The sequence below is a fragment of the Anomaloglossus baeobatrachus genome, chromosome 9 (assembly GCF_048569485.1).
Source record: "Anomaloglossus baeobatrachus isolate aAnoBae1 chromosome 9, aAnoBae1.hap1, whole genome shotgun sequence".
Taxonomy (NCBI): domain Eukaryota; kingdom Metazoa; phylum Chordata; class Amphibia; order Anura; family Aromobatidae; genus Anomaloglossus; species Anomaloglossus baeobatrachus.
In genome coordinates, this window is record NC_134361.1 from 200,044,046 (window position 1) to 200,066,947 (window position 22,902).

Sequence of the window (22,902 nt, forward strand, 5' to 3'; positions counted from 1 at the left end):
CCTTTTTGCTTAGCTCTATTGATTGGGGAACATTTAGACCCCTAATGTACCATGACAAGTATATTGCAAAAATATTACAATGTTTTGCAACTTACTTATTGCAGTACCTTGTGGGTCACAATACAGCCCCATTCACTTGAGCTATGGTGTAACATCAGTTTGGCACCCCTGAGGCTTCAGTCGCCGCAGGGCATTGCATTTCATTTAGGGTGCAATGCTTGGACTCGGGAGATGAAGGAGTTAATTACTGGTGTTGTTTTTCACTTATAACCATCTAGCTACACAGGAAGCCAGGCAATCTGGGGAAATCCAGGTTACCAGGGCAACAGCCACTAAGAGTCATTCCAAGGGTGGGGGCACTGAGTGAGAGAGAAACACACAAACATTCTAGTCAGATCAGCCTGGGACAGAGAAGAGAGCAGATAGCCTTGAGAGAGCAGCGTTTAACAGGCTGGTCCTGGGGACGGGAGATAGGTGGAAATTGTCCCGGGACCAGGGGCCACAACACCGCACTGCGTCTGCAGGAATGATACTGGAATAGGGTGAGAGGCGGCCGGTGGAGATCATGAGACAGAGGAGACATGGTGGCTGACGTCGAGCCTAACCATTCCCACAGTGCCAGCGCAAGTCGGGATGCAGAGCCCTCGGTTGGGGAAACCTTCATGGACTCTAACAAATCTGCAGGGGATGGGGATTTCATGTCCCATCGTCCACTACCCACTTTCCCGGAGCACAGTGACATATAGGATCCGTGGTCAGGGCTACAGTCGGACCCTACGGCGAGGATCCGCGTCACCTGCACACGGGACGGGACACTTAACACGAACAGCGGGGTCCCCAAGTTGCTTCAAGCCACAGGGATCCACAACAAAGCGCAAGGAGGAAGGTCTCACACATTTTCACAGACACCAGTGATTGCCTCTGATTCACCCGGGACCGGCTGGAGTCCATCCATGGCGGCGGGAAGCGGCACCTCCGGGGACCATTAAGAACTGTGAGTAAAATGAACCGCAGCCCCGGTGTTGTCCTTGTCATTGCTGCCGCCACCGTCCCGTGCTCCGGCGCCATCAGCCGTCCCTATTGCCCTCATCCTCCCTGGGGCTCGCTCCACCTGTGGGGATCTGGACTTTCTGGAGGAGGAGAGCAACATCTCGCAGTGGCAGCCGATTCCTGGCCGCGCACCACGGGTGGTGCTACAAAGTATCCCCCATTCTCATCCAACACCGCTCCTGGAAGAGGAATAGTCGCAGGAAGGGTAAGCGGTGGAGGAGGCCGAGACCCAGTCACCGCTGCAACCGGTGACGCTTCCCAGGGACCCTTCACCCTCCTTCTACTCCCCTTTACATCGAGCACCCGCTTGTTTATCTTTTACATGTAGCCAACGGGGCCACAGAGCTGGGTCAGGCCAGTCACAGCAACCCCACAAAACCACTGGCCCGTTGACGAGTATCCCCTTAGGCCCCATGGGGCGCTACGTCAGTGTGGCGCCCTGGACAAGCCAGGACGTCACAGGTACTGCAACAACACACCCCACACCCCGGTTAGGAACATCTAAGTCAGACACAAATCCTTGTTGCCTCCCTCCAGGGGCTGATGTCCACACCAGGTGGGGCGGAGCCAGGTGGTTGGCTCCTCCCACCGAGGAGTTCACAGTCCTGTAGGCGGGAAAAGGAGGAGTTGAGTTAAGTTGGAGTCGAGTGTAGAGTGGAGAGAGGGAAGTAGCAGTGAAGGAACTGATTGGCCGTGTCCGGGTACGTGGCCCGGGCACCTGACAGCAAGGTTGGCAGACGGTGGTGACCGTCTGCAGGAGAGGCCGATTGACGCACAACCGTAAGGACCGGGGACGGGCAGTGGCCCGCCGGTACCGGATCGGGGAGCGAAGAGAAGCCAGCACCATCCGGCAGGGCCTACGGACCCCAACCAGGCTGGGAGTCGCCGTTAAACCGGTCAAATCTGTCAGCGACGGGAACCTCCGGGGTTTCCCAGCAATAAAGACCCGATTGAAGGCAACCGTCCAAACCGTGAGGGAGAGAAAGCTACCGCCAGAGCTGGAGCTCCCAGGGCCAGAGCCTGCGAGCAAACAGGGGCTCCCTTAGCCAACCTACCGCTGGGGAGCGGGTTACCGGTGGGAAGCCATCGGGGCCGAGAACATAACACCGGTGCAGGGAGAGACAGTTACCGCCAACCTGCCGGGAGTGACCGTCGCCGCCGTCTGCGGGACTCGTCCATCCAGCCGTTTGTTTTACCAGAGACTCCGTGTGCATTACTGGCTGAGTAAGTACCACCGTGCCGTCTGACACTGCGCTGCCCCGCGACCCTGCACCTGGCCAGGCCGCGCAATCCACCAAACAGACAACAACTCCGGGCCCCGGGACTACCAAAATCCCCCTACCCACGGAGGGGAGAGAAACATCCCAGCTGCTCCCTGTCATCGCTCCCGGGATCCCCGTACAGAGCAGCGGTGGTGCCCCAACCTCACCACACACCGTGGGTGGCGTCACAAACCGACACCCCAAACACCAACAAACCACCCCTTTCACTCACGGGCGAGGAGCGCCGCTCCAGTCCCCGGATCCGGCCCACCGCTCGAGCCACCACCGAGCAGCAACAGCAGCAGCAGCGCCGGACCCGAGCGTGGTGAGCGCAGCGCCCCGCCGCCCGCGACATCAGCCTAAAGAGATCTTTCACCTGTGTCATGGTCAAAGTCACCATATAGCTCCAGTCCGACATCTAAGGCCGAAGTCACACTTGCGAGTGCCTCGCGTGTAATTCGCGCGAGTCTCTCATTGCATCACCCGGCACGGCCGCACACTCTCCTGAAAGAAGCGGGTTGGTTGCATGTATCTCTATGCCACTGAGACGCTCCTGTCCGGTGAGTGTGCGGCCATGACGGGTGATGCAATGAGAGACTCGCGCGAGTTACAAGCGAGGCACTCGCAAGTGTGACTCTGGCCTAACTCAAAAACAGTGCCCGATATGGACTGCCAGGTATAGAGGCGGCTCCTTCCATCCATTTGTATAGGAGTTCCTAAATGTCCTATGGCAACACTTGGCCCAAAGGCTATAAACCAAAAAGTGTTATCTTGGGGGACATAAGCGAAGTATGATTTCTACCAAAATTGGCTGCTAAAAAAACCCATTGTCTTATGTAACTGGAGATATCCAAAGCATTATAACCCCCCACTCGCCCGGTTTCTGTGATCTGCCGCCCGCTCTTACCTGCGTTTCCTTCTTTGAAATCTCCAAGTATCAGCTTATATTTTTCATCCTCTCCCGAAACCTGAAAAGATGCGTATTTGGCATAATGCTCCAGCTTCTCGAAATCTTTCAGATCAATCCGCATTTCCCATATACCTGAGAGAAGAGGTTGGTAAATGTAACAGTGCACTAATTATGAGAATGGTTGGGGCTAAAGGGTGGCTTTAATAATTCGCTTTAGTGCCCGATCATTGTTTACCCTGAGTTGGAGCGTATTTAATTCTTTCTGGCGCTGAAAGGGTTAGGGTGCATTTCTATCCTGCAGGGATCTAACAGGTCGTTGTAACCTCAACTTCAGCCACTCCCTTCTGCTATAAATATCCGCTTCTCACTCCTCCCTATGCCGGCTATAGCTCATACCTATGCTGTCCATGTTGAAGGAGTGCATCAACTGCATTACTGTGGGGTCGTTTCTGTTGCAGCTGCAAAGTTTCTTGCTGAAGAAACCAAAGAAGTCCTATTTGTTGTGTCTTTCTCCACCTGTTTGTCTTTCTTTCCTCGTGTTGTCTTATTGCAATGGCAAGACACTGGCCTGCACTAGTCAGGGTGAGGTACAGCGAGGGCCTAGGCATGTGACGGTGCACATAGGGAAGGACCCCTCTAGGGATGTTAGGGAGTGCACTGATCAGCCTCAGGTGAATGTTAGGGAGAGGGGAGCAGAGTCATATCCTAGCACCAAGGCCTTCCATTGTATTGATACCCTGGTGTTCCCTCTGTGTTGCACCACTTGCTGGGAGGCTACTCGTACCTGGCGTGACACCTGCAATTCTATTGATCACAAGGGTGTGTGTTGTAGCGCCCCTGAAGCCATCAGGGAGCTACAAAGTTCTGTATCCCCACAAGGATGCAGGGCCTACCCCCTTAAGGGACCCGGAAATCCAGTGCCGGTAACAACAAAAACCAAGGTAATCCCAATTTTCCCCAACTATCCCCCATACAATGGTACATATGTGACACCCTGGGCAAGCCAGGGGTCACAGGTCACAACACCACACACACCCCACATTCCCTGCAGGAACACCAAGGTCAGAACACAAAACCCTTGTTGCCTTCCTCCAGGGGCTGATGTCCACACCAGGGGGTGGGCCAGGCGGTTGGCTCCGCCCACCGAGGAGTTCACAGCCCTGGAGGCGGGAAAAACCAGAAGTTCAGTGGAGAGTTTAGTGGAGAGTAGAAGTGAAGTGGTAGAGGAGCAAGAGAGAGGAGTTAAGGTGGAAGGGAAAGTGACAGTTAAGAACCTGAAGTCGGTCCGGGTGTGTGCCCCGGACTGAGACAGCAAGGTTGGCAGACGGCGGTGACCGTCTACAGGAGAGGCTGATCGGAGGTTGCCGAAAGGACCGTGGACGGGTGGTGGCCCGGCGGTACCGGAGCGGTATACAAAGAGAAGCCAGCACCATTGGCAGGGGCCTTTCGGATCCCGGCAAGGCTAGGAGTCGCCGTAATTTGCCAAATCCGTCAGTGAAGGGGACCTCCGGGTCTCCCAGCAGCAAAGTCACGATTGAAGGCAACAGTCCAACCGTGAAGGGGAGACACCGCCACCGCCAAGGCACCAGTTTCCCAGGGCCAGCGCCTGCGGGCAAGAAGAGGGGCTCCTCTGGCTCATATCCAAGCTGGGGAGCGGGTTACCGGTGGGAATCCATCGCTACCAACAACCGTTTCTAGGTGCAGGGAAGAGACAGTCACTGCTAACTTGCAGGGAACATCCACACCGCAGCCGTCCGAGGGACCCGTCCAACCAGCCGTTTGTTTACCGTGAACTGTGTCATCTTCCTTGGGCTGAGTGTGTACCTCCGTGCCGTGCGGCACAGCGCTGCCCCTGCGTCCCTGCACCTCCACAGGCCCCATAACCCGCCTGTCCACCATTCTAAACCCCCGTCATCGGGCCCCGGGACCACCAAAACCCCCTACCCACGGAGGGGCAAACCAACATCTAGCTGCTCCATACCACCACTCCCGGGATCTCCAGACAGAGCAGCGGTGGTGTCCACACAATCACCACAACCGTGGGTGGCGTCACGGACATTAATCAAATCCCCCACCAACAAATCACCCCTTTCACTCACGGGCGAGGAGCGCCGCTCGAGTCCCCGGGATCCGGCCTATCGCTCGAGCCACCGAGCAGCAGTAGCCGCAGAGCAGCGGCGGCCGGACCCGAGCAGTGGGAGAGCGCAGCGTTGACACCCTCCTCCCCGCCCGCGACACATAGCTACGGTCGGACAAATGGATGGCCGCCTAGAGAATGAGCCAGGCCAGTCCACAAGTTGACCAGGTGGGAGGGGCGGACTGTGAACAGGAGTCAGTGCAGTGTAGAGTGAGAAGGTGGACGTGAGAAGACGGCCTGACGCAGGTTAATGGTGACCTGGTACCCAGGAGATTGGTTGCCGGTGGAGTACTCCCGGAACTACGCACCGACGGAGTACAGGACCCTAGGACATGAAAGAGCTCCAAGCCTACCTGTTAACACCTGCACAGTGAGGGGACCATCAAGGACCTCGCTGACCCTAAAAGATCCGAAGACTCAGTAGCAAAGGGAGAACCGGGGACAGGACCAGAGACTCCAACCCCACAGGGTTCAAGATATAGTCAGGCGGACAGAAGTGGACAAACCACCTGACAGGGACCACAAGTTGCTCTACGCCACAGGGACCCATTTACCAGAGACAGGTGCAGGGGAAGAAAGTACCAGAGAACCAAACTGGCACTGGGACCTGGAGGTGAAAGAAGCTGGCCTCGGGCAACCAGTCAACATTTACCAGCAGTGAGTAAAAACCAGTAGCACTATACTTCTGTGTGGACTACCTTCTTCCGACGCCCGTTACATCACCCATCCTCTGGGGTCCGGCCCTGCTTGCAGAGGGTCTACCATCCAGGCTGCAAATAACACCAGCCCCAGTAGTGACATTCTGCAGCGGCGGCGCCATACAAGTGGCGTCACATATGAACACTAACCTAATCCCTTGTAAATACACCCCCATCACAAAAAGGGCCCAGGGCACGGAACCGGGCAACGGCCACCACCGTGACATTCCCAAGAGAGACACTACTCGGAACCGAGTACCCCATATTCCTGGGCGCGACATGTGCTCTATTCAGACCCCTGATCTGTGAGAGGTTTCCACAATGGGGTATCACACATCAATCCCTTATTTTTTGGATAGGCTATCAACATTTTTCACGGGATGGATCAGCTGCCGGAGGGGGTCCCCGAAGTTGGAATCCCAGCGATCATTAAAGGGTTACCTCATGATGGTTGTTCGGCAGCACTCCCAGCCCCCCTTCTCCTACTAAATGATTTTTCGGACCAGTGGCAGTCTCCCAAAAAGTGTGATCTCCGCTGCAGCTAGCACAGGGGCGCTGAAGCTGCACGGATCCACCCAAGCCCTGAACTCCATACCTAGGAAACCGGCCACCTCTGATACATTGCATTAATGAGCATTTTTTAATAACAGGTACAGTGCAAAGTTGATGGTTTTTACAAACACTTTGCAATTTTACCCTTTGATTATGATGGAGACAACCCCTTTAAGTGATAACAGGCTAGCAATATGTATCGCCCCCGTGCTCGCAGCATCCGAGCCGCTCGGATCCGGACTTGCTGGGGGGTGGCTCGAGTGTCTCCGGACCCGGGGGTCTCGCGGTCTCTTCAACTAAAAGAGGGATTGTGGTTTGGGGACATAGATGTACGGCCGGAGCTGTTTTTTGAGTTCGTGACGCCACCCACAGGATGTGGTGAAGGTGGACACCACCGCTGCAGTTACGGGGCACCCGGGGGAGATGTTGCGCAGCAAGTTGTTAACCCCTCCGTGGACAAGGATGGTGGCCCCGGGACCCGTTGGGGGTTGTTTGGGCGGTGCAGGGAGATGGGCACCGGAGGGTGCGGGTTGACTCACTATTAGTAAGCACACACAAGTCTCTGGTAAACCAAGATGATGGTGGTCGGTGCCTGCAGCCGGCTGCAGTCTAGTCCCCCAACCGGCTGGTGGTCTCTGTCTTTCTCCTGCACCCTTGTAAATGGTGGACTGCCTGTGCTTGCAACACCAGGAGTCCGCTCCCGGCTTGTGTCTGCCTAAGGAGCCCGTTGCCCGCAGACGCTGGCCTGTGGGATCTCTGAGCCGTGGCGGTGGCCTTCTATCCCCCTCGTTGGGCTGTTGTTTTCAGTCGGGACTTTGGGTGGGACAGGACCTAGAGTCCTGGCCTCAATCAGTTAATTAGCTAGCCCCCAGTAGCTTCTGGACCTAGCTTCAGGGTCTGAGTACCCCCCTTTGTGCTCCGGTTTCCGAGTCGGTTCCCCGGGTCGGTACCGGCGGGCTCCTACCCTGTCCCGGTCCACATCGGTTCCACCGAGCCGTCTTCCCGGCTCCTGCAGACGAGACCGCCGTCTGCCTCCTAGCCAAAGGCACCAGGGCTCCTACCGCGGCACCTGCTCAAAGTGTGTTTTTCTCCTCTGCCGGAGCTGCACACAGCTCCAGCCCACACCTCTTCACCTTGAACTCTCGACTGTTCTCCTTACTTTCCCGCCTCAGGCTGTCTGAGACTCCTAGGTGGGCATCTTCCAACTGCTTGGTTCCACCCCCTGGTGTGTCCATCAAGCCCTGAGGGGGTGACTAGGGTTTTAAATGTTTGGCTGCTGTCACCTTGTTAGGGAACGGTGTTGTGCGGGGCCCTATCTGTGACGACCTGGCCCGGCCATAGCGTCACAAATACATCCTCACTTACAAAGATGTTCACACCTCTTTAACTCTATGCAAGGGATTGGGACCTATTTATTGGGGGGGATGACCTCTGTCCCCTATTACAATTTATATAAAGAAATTAAATTTTGAAATATTAATATTATAGGAATCAATCGTCACCTGATGACGTCAACGTATGAAGATTCTCATTTCCCAGCCAAAACTCATTCAGACGACTGCCGAATCCGGTCTTGTATGAATTCCAGTCCCGATAAAAGTCAACGGAGCCATCCCAACGTCGCTGGAAAACCTGAACACCATAGAGATATATTACATATATACACATGATCTATATATTCAGTGTCTGACCGTACGGCACTTACAATCCAGCCTCCCCCGTCAGTATGCATATCACACAGGACCTTCAGGCTCTTCTGCCCCGCTGGGTATATTGTGTACCAGTCACTGAGGACTTCACCCTGCTCCATTAATTCCTTGCAGTTTTTTGCAGCTGGTGAGGAATAAACAGATGAGATTGTGTACACCAGCTCAGCAGCAATCTGAAACAATCTGCATTAGGCTCCCCCTAGTGGTGGCTGCAGGGAGTCAGAATTTTGTTGTTTAAAGAGTTATTCCTATCGTCATAGACTGTATATATATATATATATATTCAGATTTAGATTGTAAATACAAGCACTTTTGCAATTTACTGCTTGTTAAAATTCTCAACCGTTCATGAGATATTCACACTTTTCTTCTGTGTGTATCTCGTTGCCTAGGAGACCGACCACCGCTGCTGTCTAGCTTGTAAGCACTGCACTGAAGCTGGCAGGGATTAGGAGGTAACAGCATGCTCCAGTGATCTTGGCCAGCTTCAAAACAGTGTATATACACTCAATAGAAGAGAGCTTGTAAGCACTGTGCCTATGGTGCTGTCTAGCAGTGGTGGTCGGTCTCCAAGGCAACGTGAAAGTGTTAATATCTTAAAAACGGGTGAAAATATTAACAAGCAGTAAATTGCAAAAATGCTTGTATTTACAAGCTCTATCAAATAATACCCATTTCTGAATATGAGAATAATCAACTCAACCATATGTCTATGCAAGGCATTTGGAGATAGATATATGTGTGTATATATATATATATATATATATATATATATATATATATAATATAAACTCCACATTTTTGGTTTCTTGTTTTTGCTCCAGTTTTCAAGAGCTGAACTCAAACATCTAAGACTTTTTCTATGGGCACGAAAAGCCATTTTCTCTCACATATTGTTCACAAATTTGTCTAAATTTGTGTTAGTGAGCTCTTCTCCTGTGCAGAAATAATCCATCCTCCGTACAGGTGTGACATATCAAGATGCTTATTAGACTGCAGGATTATTGCACAGCTGCTCCTTTTTATCGCACAGGTGTGACTTATTATTGCACAGGTGTGCCTTATTATTGCACAGGTGTGCCTTATTATTTCACAGGTGTGCCTTATTATTGCATAGGTGTGCCATAGGCTGGCCACAATGAAAGGCCATTCTAAAATGTGCAGTTTTGCAGTATGTGGGATTCAGGGGGGGTGGTCAGAAAACCAGTTAGTATCTGGTGTGAGCACCATTTGCCAGTCTGATCTCTGACCTGTACAGTGAAAACCAGGATTCATCCATGAAGAGAACACCTCTCCAATGTGCTACACACTGTCGAATGTGAGCATCTAGCCAATCATGACGGTTATGATGACTAACTGCGGTCAGGTGGAGACCCCCGATGAGGACGACGAGCAGCAGATGAGCTTCCCTGAGACGGTGTCTGACAGTTTGTGCAGAAATTCATTGGTTTTGCACTGACTGTTGCAGCCGCTGTCCGGGTGGCCGGACTCAGAAAATCCTGGTGAAGATGCTGGATGTGGAGGTCCTGGGCTGGTGCGGTTACCCGTGGTCTGCAGTTGTGAGGCCATTAGGATGTTTTGCCAAATTTTCTGAAACACCTTTGGAGACGACTTATGATAGAGAAAGTCACGTCAAGTCACGAGCAACAGCTCTGATGGACATTCCTGCAGTCAGCACCCAACTGCACGCTCCCTCACAATTTGCAACATCTGTCGCATTGTGCTGTGTGATAAAACTACACATTTTAGGGTGGCCTTTTATTGTGGACATCCTAAGGTACACCTGTGCAGTAATCATGCTGGCCAGCCTAAGGCACTCCTGTGCAATAATCATGCAGACCAGCCTAAGGCACACCTATGCAATAATCATGCTGGCCACCGTAAGGCACACCTGTGCAGTAATAATGCTGGCCAGCCTAAGGCACACCTGCGCAATAATCATGCTGGCCACCCTAAGGCACACCTGTGCAATAATCATGCTGGCTAGCCTAAGGCACACCTGTGCACTCATCATGCTGGCCAGCCTAAGGCACACCTGTTGTGAATGTTAGTTATGTTTTGGCTGCTGGGAGGCTCCCTCTGGTGGCCAGGAATGGTTTGGACTTGGACCAGGTGTGTTGTGCAGTGGGCGTTTCCTTTGCTAACTCTCTGCTTATTTAAATCCTGGTCTGATAGCTGGCTGTGCCGGATGTCAGTTGTTCTTTGTATCACCAGCCTGCTTCATTCTGCTCCACACCACATCTACCCCAGATAAGTGTTTGCTCTTTATTTATTGTTTGGTTCTTTTGCTCTTGTCTGGGTTTGTCATTTGCTGTGGTTGTTTTCAGTTTAGTTGCATGCAGGGATTTTCCCCCTCAGTGGATTGTTGGGGAACTCCCTGCAGTTCTGTGTGGAGTATAGCTCCTTTGGGTCCATGTGTTTGTGGCTTGTTGAATTTGTTATGATTCTTGTTTTCTGTTCATTGGTATGACAAGAGCACCTGGTATAGGATGGAGTTCAGATCGTGTGATCTGAGGGCCTTTTTGTACTATCAGGAATTTTGCAGGGTTTTTCTCTGGCCACCATCAGTCCCTTTCCTGTCCTTTCCTATTTTAGTCAGTGGGGGCCTCATGTTTTGCTAATCCTGTCATCTACCTGTGTATTGTGTTTTTCCTATATCACCGCAGTCTTTGAATGTGGGGGGCTTGCTATTCTTGTCTATTTTCTGAGGCAGAGAGTTATTCATCTTTCCTACCTTTAGGATAGTTAGTTCTCCGGCTGGGTTTGCGGTGCACAGGATGTTAGTTCACCCCTCGGCTACTTCTAGTTGTGATGGTTAGTAAGGGGATGGCGGCCAGATTAGTTGCCAATGCTCTTGTCACCTTTTACCAATGATTTGTGGTGGTCTTCCATGGTTCCGGATCATAACACACACCTGTGCAATCATCATGCTGGCTAACCTAAGGCACACCTGTGCAATAATCATGCTGTCTAATCAGCATATTGATATGTCACACCTGTGAGGTGGATGGATTATCTCTGCACAGGAGAAGTATTCAGTAACATAGATTTAGACACATTTGTGACATTTTTAAGAGAAAAAGGCGTTTGGTGTACATAGAAAAAGTCTTACAGTACCTGCCTGGTAGGGTCCATCCCTTTATTTGCTTTTCTCTCTATCAATATCTTTAGTGTATTGGACAAGGTTCCTAGTAATATTACCCTGAAGAGTGGTCTACTTACGATACACAGAGTCCGACGCAGCGTCACCTTTTTCTCCTGTTTGGAAGAAAATAAGATTTAATGAGGCCAGCAATTAATTAAATCACTTTTTCAAACAATGGTCGCTCTACTTCTCCTTTGCAAAACTTGTTTAAATACCCCCTCATGTATTGGAAATACCAAATGTTTTACCTTTTTGTCCGATTTCACCTTTGGAGCCTTTGACACCTAAATAACGGCACAAAATATACATGTGGAAATAGTCTCATGGTTCACAACTACTATGAAAGCTATCGCAATGAAGTCTATTAAATGAGAAATAAAAGAATCACATATATCTATATATACTAGAAGGTGGCCCGATTCTACGCATCGGGTATTCTAGAATTTACGTATTGTGTAGTTAATGTATGATTTTTGTTATATATATATATATATATATAGATGTTGTGTGTAGTTACCAAGTTTTTGTGTAGGGCGCTGTACATGTTCTGGGTGTTGTCTGGGTGTGGCGGGGGGTGAGAGCGGTGTTGTTTGTGTGTTGCGTTGTTTGTGGAGCGCTGTGTGTGTGTGTTGCGCGGTTTGTGTGGGTGTGGGGTGTGTGTGTGAGTTTTGGGGGAGGTATGTTTTGTGCAATGTGTGTGTTGTGCGGCATGTGCATATATTTGTGTGTGCCGCGCTGTTTGTGTGTTGGGTGTCTGTGTAGGGCGGTGTTTGTGGTTCCCAGTGTGTGTGTGGTGTTGTGCAGTGGGGGGAGGTGTGCACCCCCCATCGTGCTCCATCCCCCATGCTGCGCACCCCCCATCGTCCTCCATCCCCCATGCTGCGCACTCCCCATCGTGCTCCATCCCCCATGCTGCGCACCCCCCATCGTGCTCCATACCCCATGCTGCGCACCCCCCATCGTGCTGCATCTCCCATGCTGCGCACCCCCCATCGTGCTCCATCCCCCATGCTGCGCACCCCCCATCGTGCTCCATCCCCCATGCTGCGCACACCCCATCGTGCTCCATCCCCCATGCTGCGCACCTCCCATCGTGCTCCATCCCCCATGCTGCGCACCCCCCATCGTGCTCCATCCCCCATGCTGCGCACTCCCCATCGTGCTCCATCCCCCATGCTGCGCACCCCCCATCGTGCTCCATACCCCATGCTGCGCACCCCCCATCGTGCTGCATCTCCCATGCTGCGCACCCCCCATCGTGCTCCATCCCCCATGCTGCGCACCCCCCATCGTGCTCCATCCCCCATGCTGCGCACACCCCATCGTGCTCCATCCCCCATGCTGCGCACCTCCCATCGTGCTCCATCCCCCATGCTGCGCACCCCCCATCGTGCTCCATCCCCCATGCTGCGCACTCCCCATCGTGCTCCATCCCCCATGCTGCGCACCCCCCATCGTGTTCCATCCCCCATGCTGCGCACCCCCCATCGTGCTACATCCCCCATGCTGCACACTCCCCATCGTGCTCCATCCCCCATGCTATAATAGTTCTCCTATTATACTCAGAGAGGAGTATAATAGGAGGACTATAATAGGAGGAGTAGTCCTGGGGGGAGAGGAGTATAATGCCGGCTCCCTGCACATGTGTACCGGGAGCCGGTGTACACTGGTAACTATGATACACATCGGGTAACTAAGGGACCTTAGTTACCCGATGTGTATAATGGTTACCAGCGTTCACCGGCTCCGTCACGATCCCAGCATCGCAAGGGTATGTGTGGCGCTGCTGGGATCATGACGGAGCCGGTGTACACTGGTAACTATGATACACATCGGGTAACCAAGGGACCTTAGTTACCCGATGTGTATAATGGTTACCAGCGTTCACCGGCTCCGTCACGATCCCAGCAGCGCAAGGTTATGTCTGGCGATGCGTGCGGAGGGCCGGGGCGAGCGGCCAATCCGTGCGGGGGGGCGGGGCCAGGCCGAGGCGAGCTACCAATCCGTGGGGGGGGGGCCAGGCCGAGGCAGCGGCCAATCAGACGATTGTCACCGTAAGGACACAATTTTGGAGCAAGACAGACAGACAGACAGACAGACAGAATAAGGCAATTATATATATAGATATCCATATATATATCCATATATATATCCATATATGTATATATATGTATATATATGTGCATGTATATATAGATAGTGTGAGACTGTGACCGGGGTTATCTATGACGGCCGGTATGTCTCGCCCCGGTTGTGCTCACTCCATGATAGAAAGTAAATCCACTCTAGGGTTAATGCTGTTTCCCTACAGGCTGAAGGAAGGGTTAAATGGAAACAGGAACGAGGGGCAGGTGTGCCGGGTGTGAGGGAGTGATCACAACCCTTGTGTTCTCTGCTGGAGGGACATGTATATTGCTGTGGATTTTTTGTTTGGACATTAAACACCGTGTGCTGTGAACCTTGATGCCTGGATCTCGTGTCTTCTGCTGCGCAGCTGACCGCGCTACCTCACATATGGTGGAGAATCGGCGGGCATGCCAGCCCGGTGAGGTGTAACTTCCTTTTCTGGTGATCCGGTAGCACATGTCCTGGATTCAAGCAGCTATACTACGGCCCAAACCCAGCGACGCCATGGAGGACATACTAAGGCATTTGGCTCAGGCTAATGCACAACAACAAGAGGCTAATGCACAGCAACAACAGGTGAATACCCACCTGCTCCAGACGTTGGAGCAACAGCAGCAACAGCACCAGCAATCCTTGAAATTGCAGGAAAAAAGGCACCAAGAACAGATGATTCTCCTGGCCAAGTCAATCCGTGCCGGACCGGCAGCAACAACCCCGGGACCGGGTGACGACGGCAGCGTCCGGAAAGCGGTGAGACAAGCGTTGCAAAAGATGACCCCGGGGGATGATGTGGAAGCGTTCCTGGCAGTGTTTGAGCGGGTGGCCGAGCGGGAAAAGCTGCCGACCCCCCAGTGGGCTGAGGTATTGTCGCCCTATCTGACAGGGGAACCCCAAAAAGCGTACCTGGACCTCGGTACCGAGGACGCCATTGACTATGTGACCCTGAAAGCCGAAATACTGGCTCGGTTGGGGGTGAATACCTATGTACGGGCTCAGCGGGTTAATCAGTGGTTCTATGAGGAAGCCAAACCCGTACGCTCCCAGGCCTATGACTTATTACATCTTGTAAAAAAGTGGTTGCAGCCTGACACTCTGAGCCCGGCGCAAATGGTGGAAAGGGTAGTAGTGGATCGTTTTGTGCGCACTTTACCCGTCACCGTTCAACGGTGGGTAGGACAGGGTGACCCGAGTACCCTGGACCAATTAGTGTCCCTGGTAGAGCGGCATGTGGCTACGCAGGACTTGATACGGGACACTGAGACTTTGCGTACCGCCCGTCGGTCCGGCCCCTCCAAGCCTAGGGCCAAGGACCCACCACCGACACCGGTACAGGGGTCCGCTACCATCCCGGCTGAGGCCGCGCCCGCCGTTCCTGAGGTCCGGAAGGCCATGTACCCTAAACGACAACTTGTCAAGGGGGTTTCCTTCCCTATTAGATGTTGGCGGTGCCAGCGGGTGGGACATATGGAAGCCCAGTGTCCCCTGACCACGGAGCCCATGGATTGTGGGGTTACCCGGCGGGGTTCAATGTATGCTCAGGTGGTGTGTACCGCTGACCTGGTTCCCCCAGAGATTGAGCCCCACTTGTGCCAAATACAGGTGAATGGATGTCCGGTTACAGGATTGTTGGATTCCGGAAGCTTAGTGACCCTTGTGCGATCCACCTTGAGGGCTAAAGTAAAGGCCACAGGACGTACCGTGGGGGTGGTTTGCATACATGGGGACCGCCGAGACTATCCCACGGGGATTGTCACCATCACAGCACCTTGCGGTCAGGTGCAACATGAGGTGGGACTGCTTAACACTCTTCCTTATGACGTGATCCTAGGACGGGATCTGCCCTATTTTTGGACTTTATGGAAGGGAACCCCTAGGTCCCCTCCGATATTGGTCAGTCCGGGGCCTGAGCCCTACAATCCTGAATCCGGGACACCTGCCGTAGGGGTCCCCATGATAGGGACAGAATGTGAACCCGATAGGTCGCCCCTAGAGGTATTGGCAGGAGAGGCTGAGACGGTCGAGCCCATCCCGGACTTGGAGGCATCCCCGGATGCGTTTGGGACAGCCCAACTCCAAGACCCTACGTTAATACATGCCCGGAATAGGGTGTTAGTAATTGACGGGGTGGCCCAGCTGCCCGGAGCCCAGGTAAGGTACCCCCATTTCGCTCTTAAACAGGATTTACTCTACCGGGTAGATGAAATACGGGGCGTGGGGGTGGAGCAGTTGGTGGTGCCCCAGCCGTATCGCCGGCGGGTCCTCGACTTGGCTCATAAACATCTGATGAGTGGCCACCTAGGGGTCAAGAAAACGCAGGAGCGAATATTGCAAAGGTTCTATTGGCCCGGGGTCTTTGGGGAGGTAAAACGGTTCTGCGAAACCTGCCCGGAGTGTCAGCTTACCGCACCACTGGCCCACTTTCGCAGTCCGTTGGTGCCGTTACCCATTATAGAAGTCCCTTTTGAACGGATAGGGATGGATCTGGTGGGGCCCCTCGTAAAGTCTGCTCGAGGGCACCAACACATCCTAGTGATCGTTGACTATGCCACCCGGTATCCAGAGGCGATACCTCTCAGACATACTGCGGCGAAGCTTATAGCTCGGGAGTTGTTTTCTGTGTTCTGCCGGGTGGGGTTGCCCAAGGAGATCCTTACGGATCAGGGGACCCCATTCATGTCTAAAGTGACCAAAGAACTATGCCGGCTACTCCAGATCAAGCAGTTGCGTACGTCTGTGTATCATCCTCAGACGGATGGGTTAGTAGAACGATTCAATAAAACCCTGAAAACCATGCTAAAAAGGGTGATCTCCAAAGACGGGAAAGACTGGGATATGATGCTTCCCTATTTGATGTTTGCCATCCGAGAGGTGCCACAGGCATCCACGGGGTTTTCGCCTTTTGAATTGTTATACGGGCGACATCCCCGGGGATTGTTGGACCTGGCAAAGGAAACATGGGAGCAAGAGCCCACCCCCCATAAAAGTGTGATTGAACACATTTTAGGAATGCAGAACCGCATAAGCGCGGTCATGCCAATTGTGAAGGAGCATTTACAGGAGGCTCAGGCCGCGCAAAGCGGCCGCTACAATAGACAAGCCACCGTGCGGACCTTTAAACCCGGGGATCGGGTGTTGGTATTAATCCCCACGGCGGAGAGTAAATTCCTGGCTCAGTGGCAAGGCCCCTACGAGATAAAGGAAAAAGTCGGGGTGGTCAACTATAAAGTATTGCAGCCCGGTAGGCGGAAACCTGAACAAATATACCATGTCAACCTATTAAAACCGTGGCAGGAACGGGAAAGCCTGATGGTTGAGTTTCCCCCATCTCCCTCCTCTTCGGGTCGTCCACTCCCGGCTTCAGCGACCTCCGGAGAGGACGAACCGGAAGTAAGGATCGGAGAAGCCCTCACCAAGCAACAGAGGCGAGAGGCCAGACGGCTGGTTCAGCAGAACCCCGATGTCTTCTCCGAGTTGCCGGGTAGGACCAGTCTGATACGACATGACATTGTCACCGAGCCCCACCTGAAGGTACGCCTGAAGTCATACCGCGTGCCGGAGGCTCGAAGACAAGCCATATCAGAAGAAGTGAAGACAATGCTACGCCTGGGGGTCATCGAAAAATCCCGGAGTGAATGGGCTAGTCCCATTGTCCTAATACCAAAACCCGATGGCTCCCTAAGGTTCTGCAATGACTTCCGGAGATTGAACGAAATATCCAAGTTCGATCTCTACCCCATGCCCCGGGTGGATGAGCTGATTGATAGGCTGGGACAGGCGCGATATTTTACCACGCTCGACCTGACCAAGGGGTACTGGCAGGTGCCACTGACGGAGTCCGCCAAGGAGAAAACCGCTTTTGTTACGCCGGAGGGTCTCTTCCACTATGTTGTCTTGCCTTTTGGGTTACATGGCGCTCCGGCCACGTTCCAGAGGTTGATGGACTTGGTGCTGGAACCCCACCAGGCGTATGCATCAGCGTACCTTGATGACATCATTATTTACAGCTCCGATTGGCAGACCCACTTGGAACAGGTACAAGCGGTGGTGGACGCGCTTCGGACAGCCGGATTGACAGCCAATCCCAAGAAATGTGCGTTGGGACTCACGGAAGCCCGCTACTTGGGCTACGTGATAGGCCAAGGAGTGATTAAGCCCCAAATTAACAAGGTTGAGGCGATCCAGAAGTGGCCTAGACCCCTGACCACGAAGCAGGTTAGGGCCTTCCTGGGTATCGTGGGGTACTACAGGAGGTTTGTAAGGGATTTTGCGGGACTATCAGCCCCCTTGACGGACCTTCTCAAAGGCAAGAAGTCCGTCATGGTGCGCTGGACTCCGCAGGCCGAGGACTCCTTCCGGGCCCTGAAGGGGGTCTTGTGCGGACAGCCCGTTCTTGTACACCCTGATTTCCGGAAGGAGTTCATAGTACAGACTGACGCCTCTGAGGTCGGCCTGGGGGCAGTGTTGTCTCAGGTGGTTCAGGGGGAGGAACACCCCGTCACCTTCTTAAGTAGGAAGCTCACCCCTCCCGAGCGGAATTATAGCGTAGTGGAGAAGGAGTGCCTGGCGATCAAATGGGCCTTGGAGTCCCTACGCTATTACCTGCTGGGACGGCAGTTTCGCTTGGTGACGGATCACTCTCCACTGGTCTGGATGAGGTCCGCCAAGGAACGGAATGCCCGGGTTACCCGGTGGTTCCTTTCTCTACAGAACTTCCGGTTTACGGTTGAACACCGGGCCGGTAGGTTGCAGGGCAACGCCGATGCCTTGTCCCGCGGCCCGTGTTTGATGGCGGGAGTTCAACCCCGCTCGCTTGAACTGAGGGGGGGGGTGTGTGAGACTGTGACCGGGGTTATCTATGACGGCCGGTATGTCTCGCCCCGGTTGTGCTCACTCCATGATAGAAAGTAAATCCACTCTAGGGTTAATGCTGTTTCCCTACAGGCTGAAGGAAGGGTTAAATGGAAACAGGAACGAGGGGCAGGTGTGCCGGGTGTGAGGGAGTGATCACAACCCTTGTGTTCTCTGCTGGAGGGACATGTATATTGCTGTGGATTTTTTGTTTGGACATTAAACACCGTGTGCTGTGAACCTTGATGCCTGGATCTCGTGTCTTCTGCTGCGCAGCTGACCGCGCTACCTCACAATAGGTATGTATGAATGTGTGTACAGTATCTATATCTATATGTATATATATTTATAGATATATATATAAATATATGTATATATATCGTGTATATATATATATATATATTTTTTTTTATACTGTATATAAAACCCATTTACAACTGGGTATTACTATTCCATTTATGGACAAGAGAAATGGTAATTCTCCATTGTCAATGTTTTCCTATATAATAGAGATATTAGTATTTCCCCAAAAAACGGCCATGTTAGGAGAACTAAGAAGGTAAAACGGGGGAAATTTAAAGGGGCTTTCTGAAAACCCCATTTCCCTAGCTGCAGTTTGATTAAAAAAAAAAAAAAAAGCTTTGCTTTACTCACCATCCCCTGGTCCAGTACTGAGTCTCAACTGTTGATAACATTGTCTGTGGTCTGCAGCGTTGACGTGATGGCGACAGCCCTGCCACCAATTCCTGAGCTCAATGGCTGATCTGAGCTCATAGATTGTCTGCAGCACTGTTGGCTTGGTGGATACTCAGGAATGGACCAGGGGAAGGTAAGTAAAGCACAGTTTTTTTGTAGTTTGTTTTTAAAAAACAACCAGACTGCAACCGGGGGCTAGGGGTTTTCCGAAAACCAGAAAAGCTGTTGTTTATGTAACATCCATCAAGTTTAATAGAGAGTGGCAGCTGCTTTGGCCTTCGGAGGGTTCTGGAGGTGCGGACCCTACGTATCAGACATTTATGGAGAAATATGTAGATATGGCAAAAATCTTTGCACCTCCTTTTATATTTAAGGTTAGTACTTACCCGCTACACCTGGAGGACCAAGCTTTCCTGGGATGCCCTGAAGACCTTTCTCTCCTAAAATGTTCAGAACATGGATTATAAAGATGTGAACGTTAGCAAAGTCTCCAATAAAAACATGTACTATTTTAGGTCGGAACAACAATTGGGTAAGAGGACGGTTGCGGCCCCTTATTCTAAAACACTGAAAATCCGGGTACAATATATGGCGCCAGTCTACTGATTCCTATCCCGTACTTCACATGATGACATTGACATCGGGGTGCCATGTACCTTGTACTCCAGAAGATCCAGCTTCTCCTTTTTGGCCCGGAGCTCCCGGAAATCCTGGACATCCTCTGATTATACTCAACTTGTCGGAGTCTCCAGTTCCTACAATCTTCACTTCTGAAACCAAGAATTGAGACTTCATAAGTCAACGCTTGTTGGAAAGTTCCAGTCCTTAAGTAGAACACCTCTGTGGGGGGGTGGACTGGGTTTTCCCTTTTGAGGTTTTTTTTTTCGGCTCAAAAACCGAACACCAAACATCATGTTTGCTCATCTCTACTAGGGACTTCGAGGTTGGGATATCTAGTCTGTACAGGTAGCGGTAGGGTCGGTTACAGTTTTTTAGTGCGTTGCCTTTTTTCCCTTATGTGTTGCTCTATGAACACACCTTGGCACTGTCTACAAGGAGAAACATTCCCTCTTAGATCCACTGTCTATAGATTTGTATGGGCGGAGGTGTAGCACCCCTGAGGCCATCAGGAGCTACAGGGAACTACATCCTGTCAATGATGCAGGGCCTACCACCAGGGACCCAGAAGACCAGTGCCGGTAACACCAAAACTGTCATATAATCCCTGTTTTTCCCTTTCCCAAGGACTGGTGACAGGCTAGGGTTGGACCCAATGGATGGCCACCTAGGGGTGGAACCGATCCAGTCCACTAGATGACAACCAGGGAGGGGTCAGACAGTCAGTAAGTGGAAGTGAAAGGAGACGGACGTAACAGTACTGACGGGAGTGTAGCAGTGACCTGTCAGGCGCAGGCGTGTGGTTTCCGAAAGGGTACGGTGGAGTACTCTCGGAACCATAGCACCCATGGGGTACAGAGCCCAAGGTCAGGCAAACGCTCCAGGCAGACCTGATAAAATGTGCACAGTGAGGGGACCATCCAGAACCTCACCAACTGTAAAGTCCGGGGGCACCAGTAGTGACGGGAGAACCAAGGACCGGAACAGAACACCGACCCTACAGGGTTCAAACTGCCGCCGTACGGACTAAGACTGAAAGACAACCAGGAGGGGACCCCCAGACGCTCCAAGCCACGGGGACCCAATAACCAGAGACAGGTGCAGGGGAACAAAGCCACCAGGTCACCACACCGGCACTGGAACTAAGCGGACCAGTGGTGAGGACCAGCCGCCATCGGGTTGCAAGCCATAACAACGCTGTGAGCAAAGACCCAGTTACATTGTAAACCCTTGTGTGGCCTACCTTCTTTCCGCGCCCAGCACCATCACCTACCCCCTGGGGCCCCGGCCCTACTTGCGGAGGGCCCAACATACAGGCTGCCATTAACATCAGCCCCAGCAGCGAGAAACTGTGCAGCGATGGCTCCATCCACATAGCCGCAACCCGCAAGTGGCATCACGATTATTCCCTTGTACATAACCCCTTTCTAGCGACCCCCAGGGTCACGGAACCGGGCAACGGCCACCCAGTGAACTGTCCCAGTCAATATACTGCCGAGTACCCCATAGCCCTGGGGTGCGTCAGAGGCAGCATTCTCAGCTCTGTTGCATTGCTACATTTAAAAATTCTGATTGTGTCAGCTCCGCAGCGGTCACCGGTGTGTCACAGGTGATAGACAGTCCTGTGATGTCCGGCTATAGAAGGTCACAGCGTTTGGCTGCGCAAACTGCTCCATGACCTTCCATTATTTCTGCTTGGTTTTCATCACTTGCCCTTTAGGACCCTGTGGATATCCTCAGCCTGTCAGCTGCTGTTCATCAGTAATTGTCTATCTATACCTTTACTTCCGATTACTCAGTGCTGGTAATATCTCATATATCTTTATAAAGTCTTCAGTTCTAGCAGTCGGTTGGCATACATCAGGAGAATCTTGGTGGTTATTGCAGTTTCACTCTCTGAGTCAACTGGAAATAAGTTGTTTGTTATTTTCCCTTGTTTGTTATCTCTGTGTGTCCTTTAGTGTCTAGTGGGGTGATGAAGAGCTCATCGTATCCATTCCCTTTTTAGGGCCCAGCACTAGGGATACCTAGGGTCAGGTATCCATCTTAGGGCATACGTGTGGAACCTATCTAGGGTGGTGAGGGACCCCAGGGACCAGTACTAGGGATACCTAGGGTCAGGTGTCCTGCTCGGTGAATAGATGCAGAACCTATCTAGGGTGGTGAGGGACCCCAGGGTCCAGTACTAGGGATACCTAGGGTCAGGTGTCCTGCTCGGTGAATAGATGCAGAACCTATCTAGGGTGGTGAGGGACCCCAGGGCCGAGCGGGATACCTAGGGTCAGGTATCCTGCTCGGCACATAGGTGTGGAACCTATCTAGGGTGGTGAGGGACCCCAGGACCCAGCACTAGGGATACCTAGGGTCAGGTATTCGGCTTGGCACATAGGTGTGGAACCTTTCTAGGGTGGTGAGGGACCCCAAGACCCAGCACTAGGGATACCTAGGGTCAGGTATGCGGCTTGGCACATAGTTGTGGATTCTATCTAGGGTGGTGAGGGACCCCAGGGACCAGCAGTAGGGATACCTAGGGTCAGGTATGCGGCTTGGCACATAGTTGTGGAACCTATCTAGGGTGGTGAGGAACCTCAGGGACCAGCTTTAGGCTTGGTCAGGGATCACCATCTCCCCCTTCCCTAGACACAGGGTTTCCCTTCCCTTTTCCCATTCGCTTGATACCTCCCCATACTTAGCGTGACAGCTGCACCCAGTAATCTAAGTGATACATCATTTAATTCAGGGTCTTTTTGCCTACATCATGCTGCTGTCAGATGAGGTCGCAAAAAAAAAAAAACAGCTGGCAGATTCCCTTTAAATGTAAATGTATACCCTCCTTTGTTTGCTCTTCCGTTTCTGCAATACTCTTCTTTATTGTATTCAAAGTTTCTTCCTTATATTTTAAGATTAGGTTACTTACCCGGAAAGAACGTTCTGTCAACATGTCGTTCCATTGTGCTGTAAGGCTGGAGGCCAAGCTGAGAAATGGCAGTTGGAAATGAATGTAGATAATTGTAAGGTCATGCACTTGAGAAGAGGAAACTAAAAGGAGAATTACGTATTAAATGGTAACACACTGGGTAAAACGCTCACCTGAAAAGACTTTGTGTTCCAGTTTATAAGGCTACTTTCACACTTGCGTTCAGTGGAGTC

At 52.2% G+C, this 22,902-nt stretch overlaps 1 protein-coding gene across 1 annotated transcript in view; it reads right to left on the reverse strand.

Annotated features, from left to right (window-relative positions):
• The window catches only part of LOC142251433 (ficolin-1-like), a 38,011-nt gene that overhangs the window by 7,561 nt on the left and 7,548 nt on the right, over positions 1-22,902 (reverse strand). The window contains exons 2-8 of the mRNA XM_075324232.1: positions 19,791-19,904; positions 19,521-19,574; positions 11,712-11,747; positions 11,541-11,576; positions 8,315-8,442; positions 8,112-8,241; positions 3,220-3,354 (exon numbers count right to left, since the gene is read on the reverse strand). Of these exons, the coding sequence (XP_075180347.1) occupies positions 3,220-3,354; positions 8,112-8,241; positions 8,315-8,442; positions 11,541-11,576; positions 11,712-11,747; positions 19,521-19,574; positions 19,791-19,904 (633 nt within the window). The remainder of the gene's footprint in view (positions 1-3,219; positions 3,355-8,111; positions 8,242-8,314; positions 8,443-11,540; positions 11,577-11,711; positions 11,748-19,520; positions 19,575-19,790; positions 19,905-22,902) is intronic.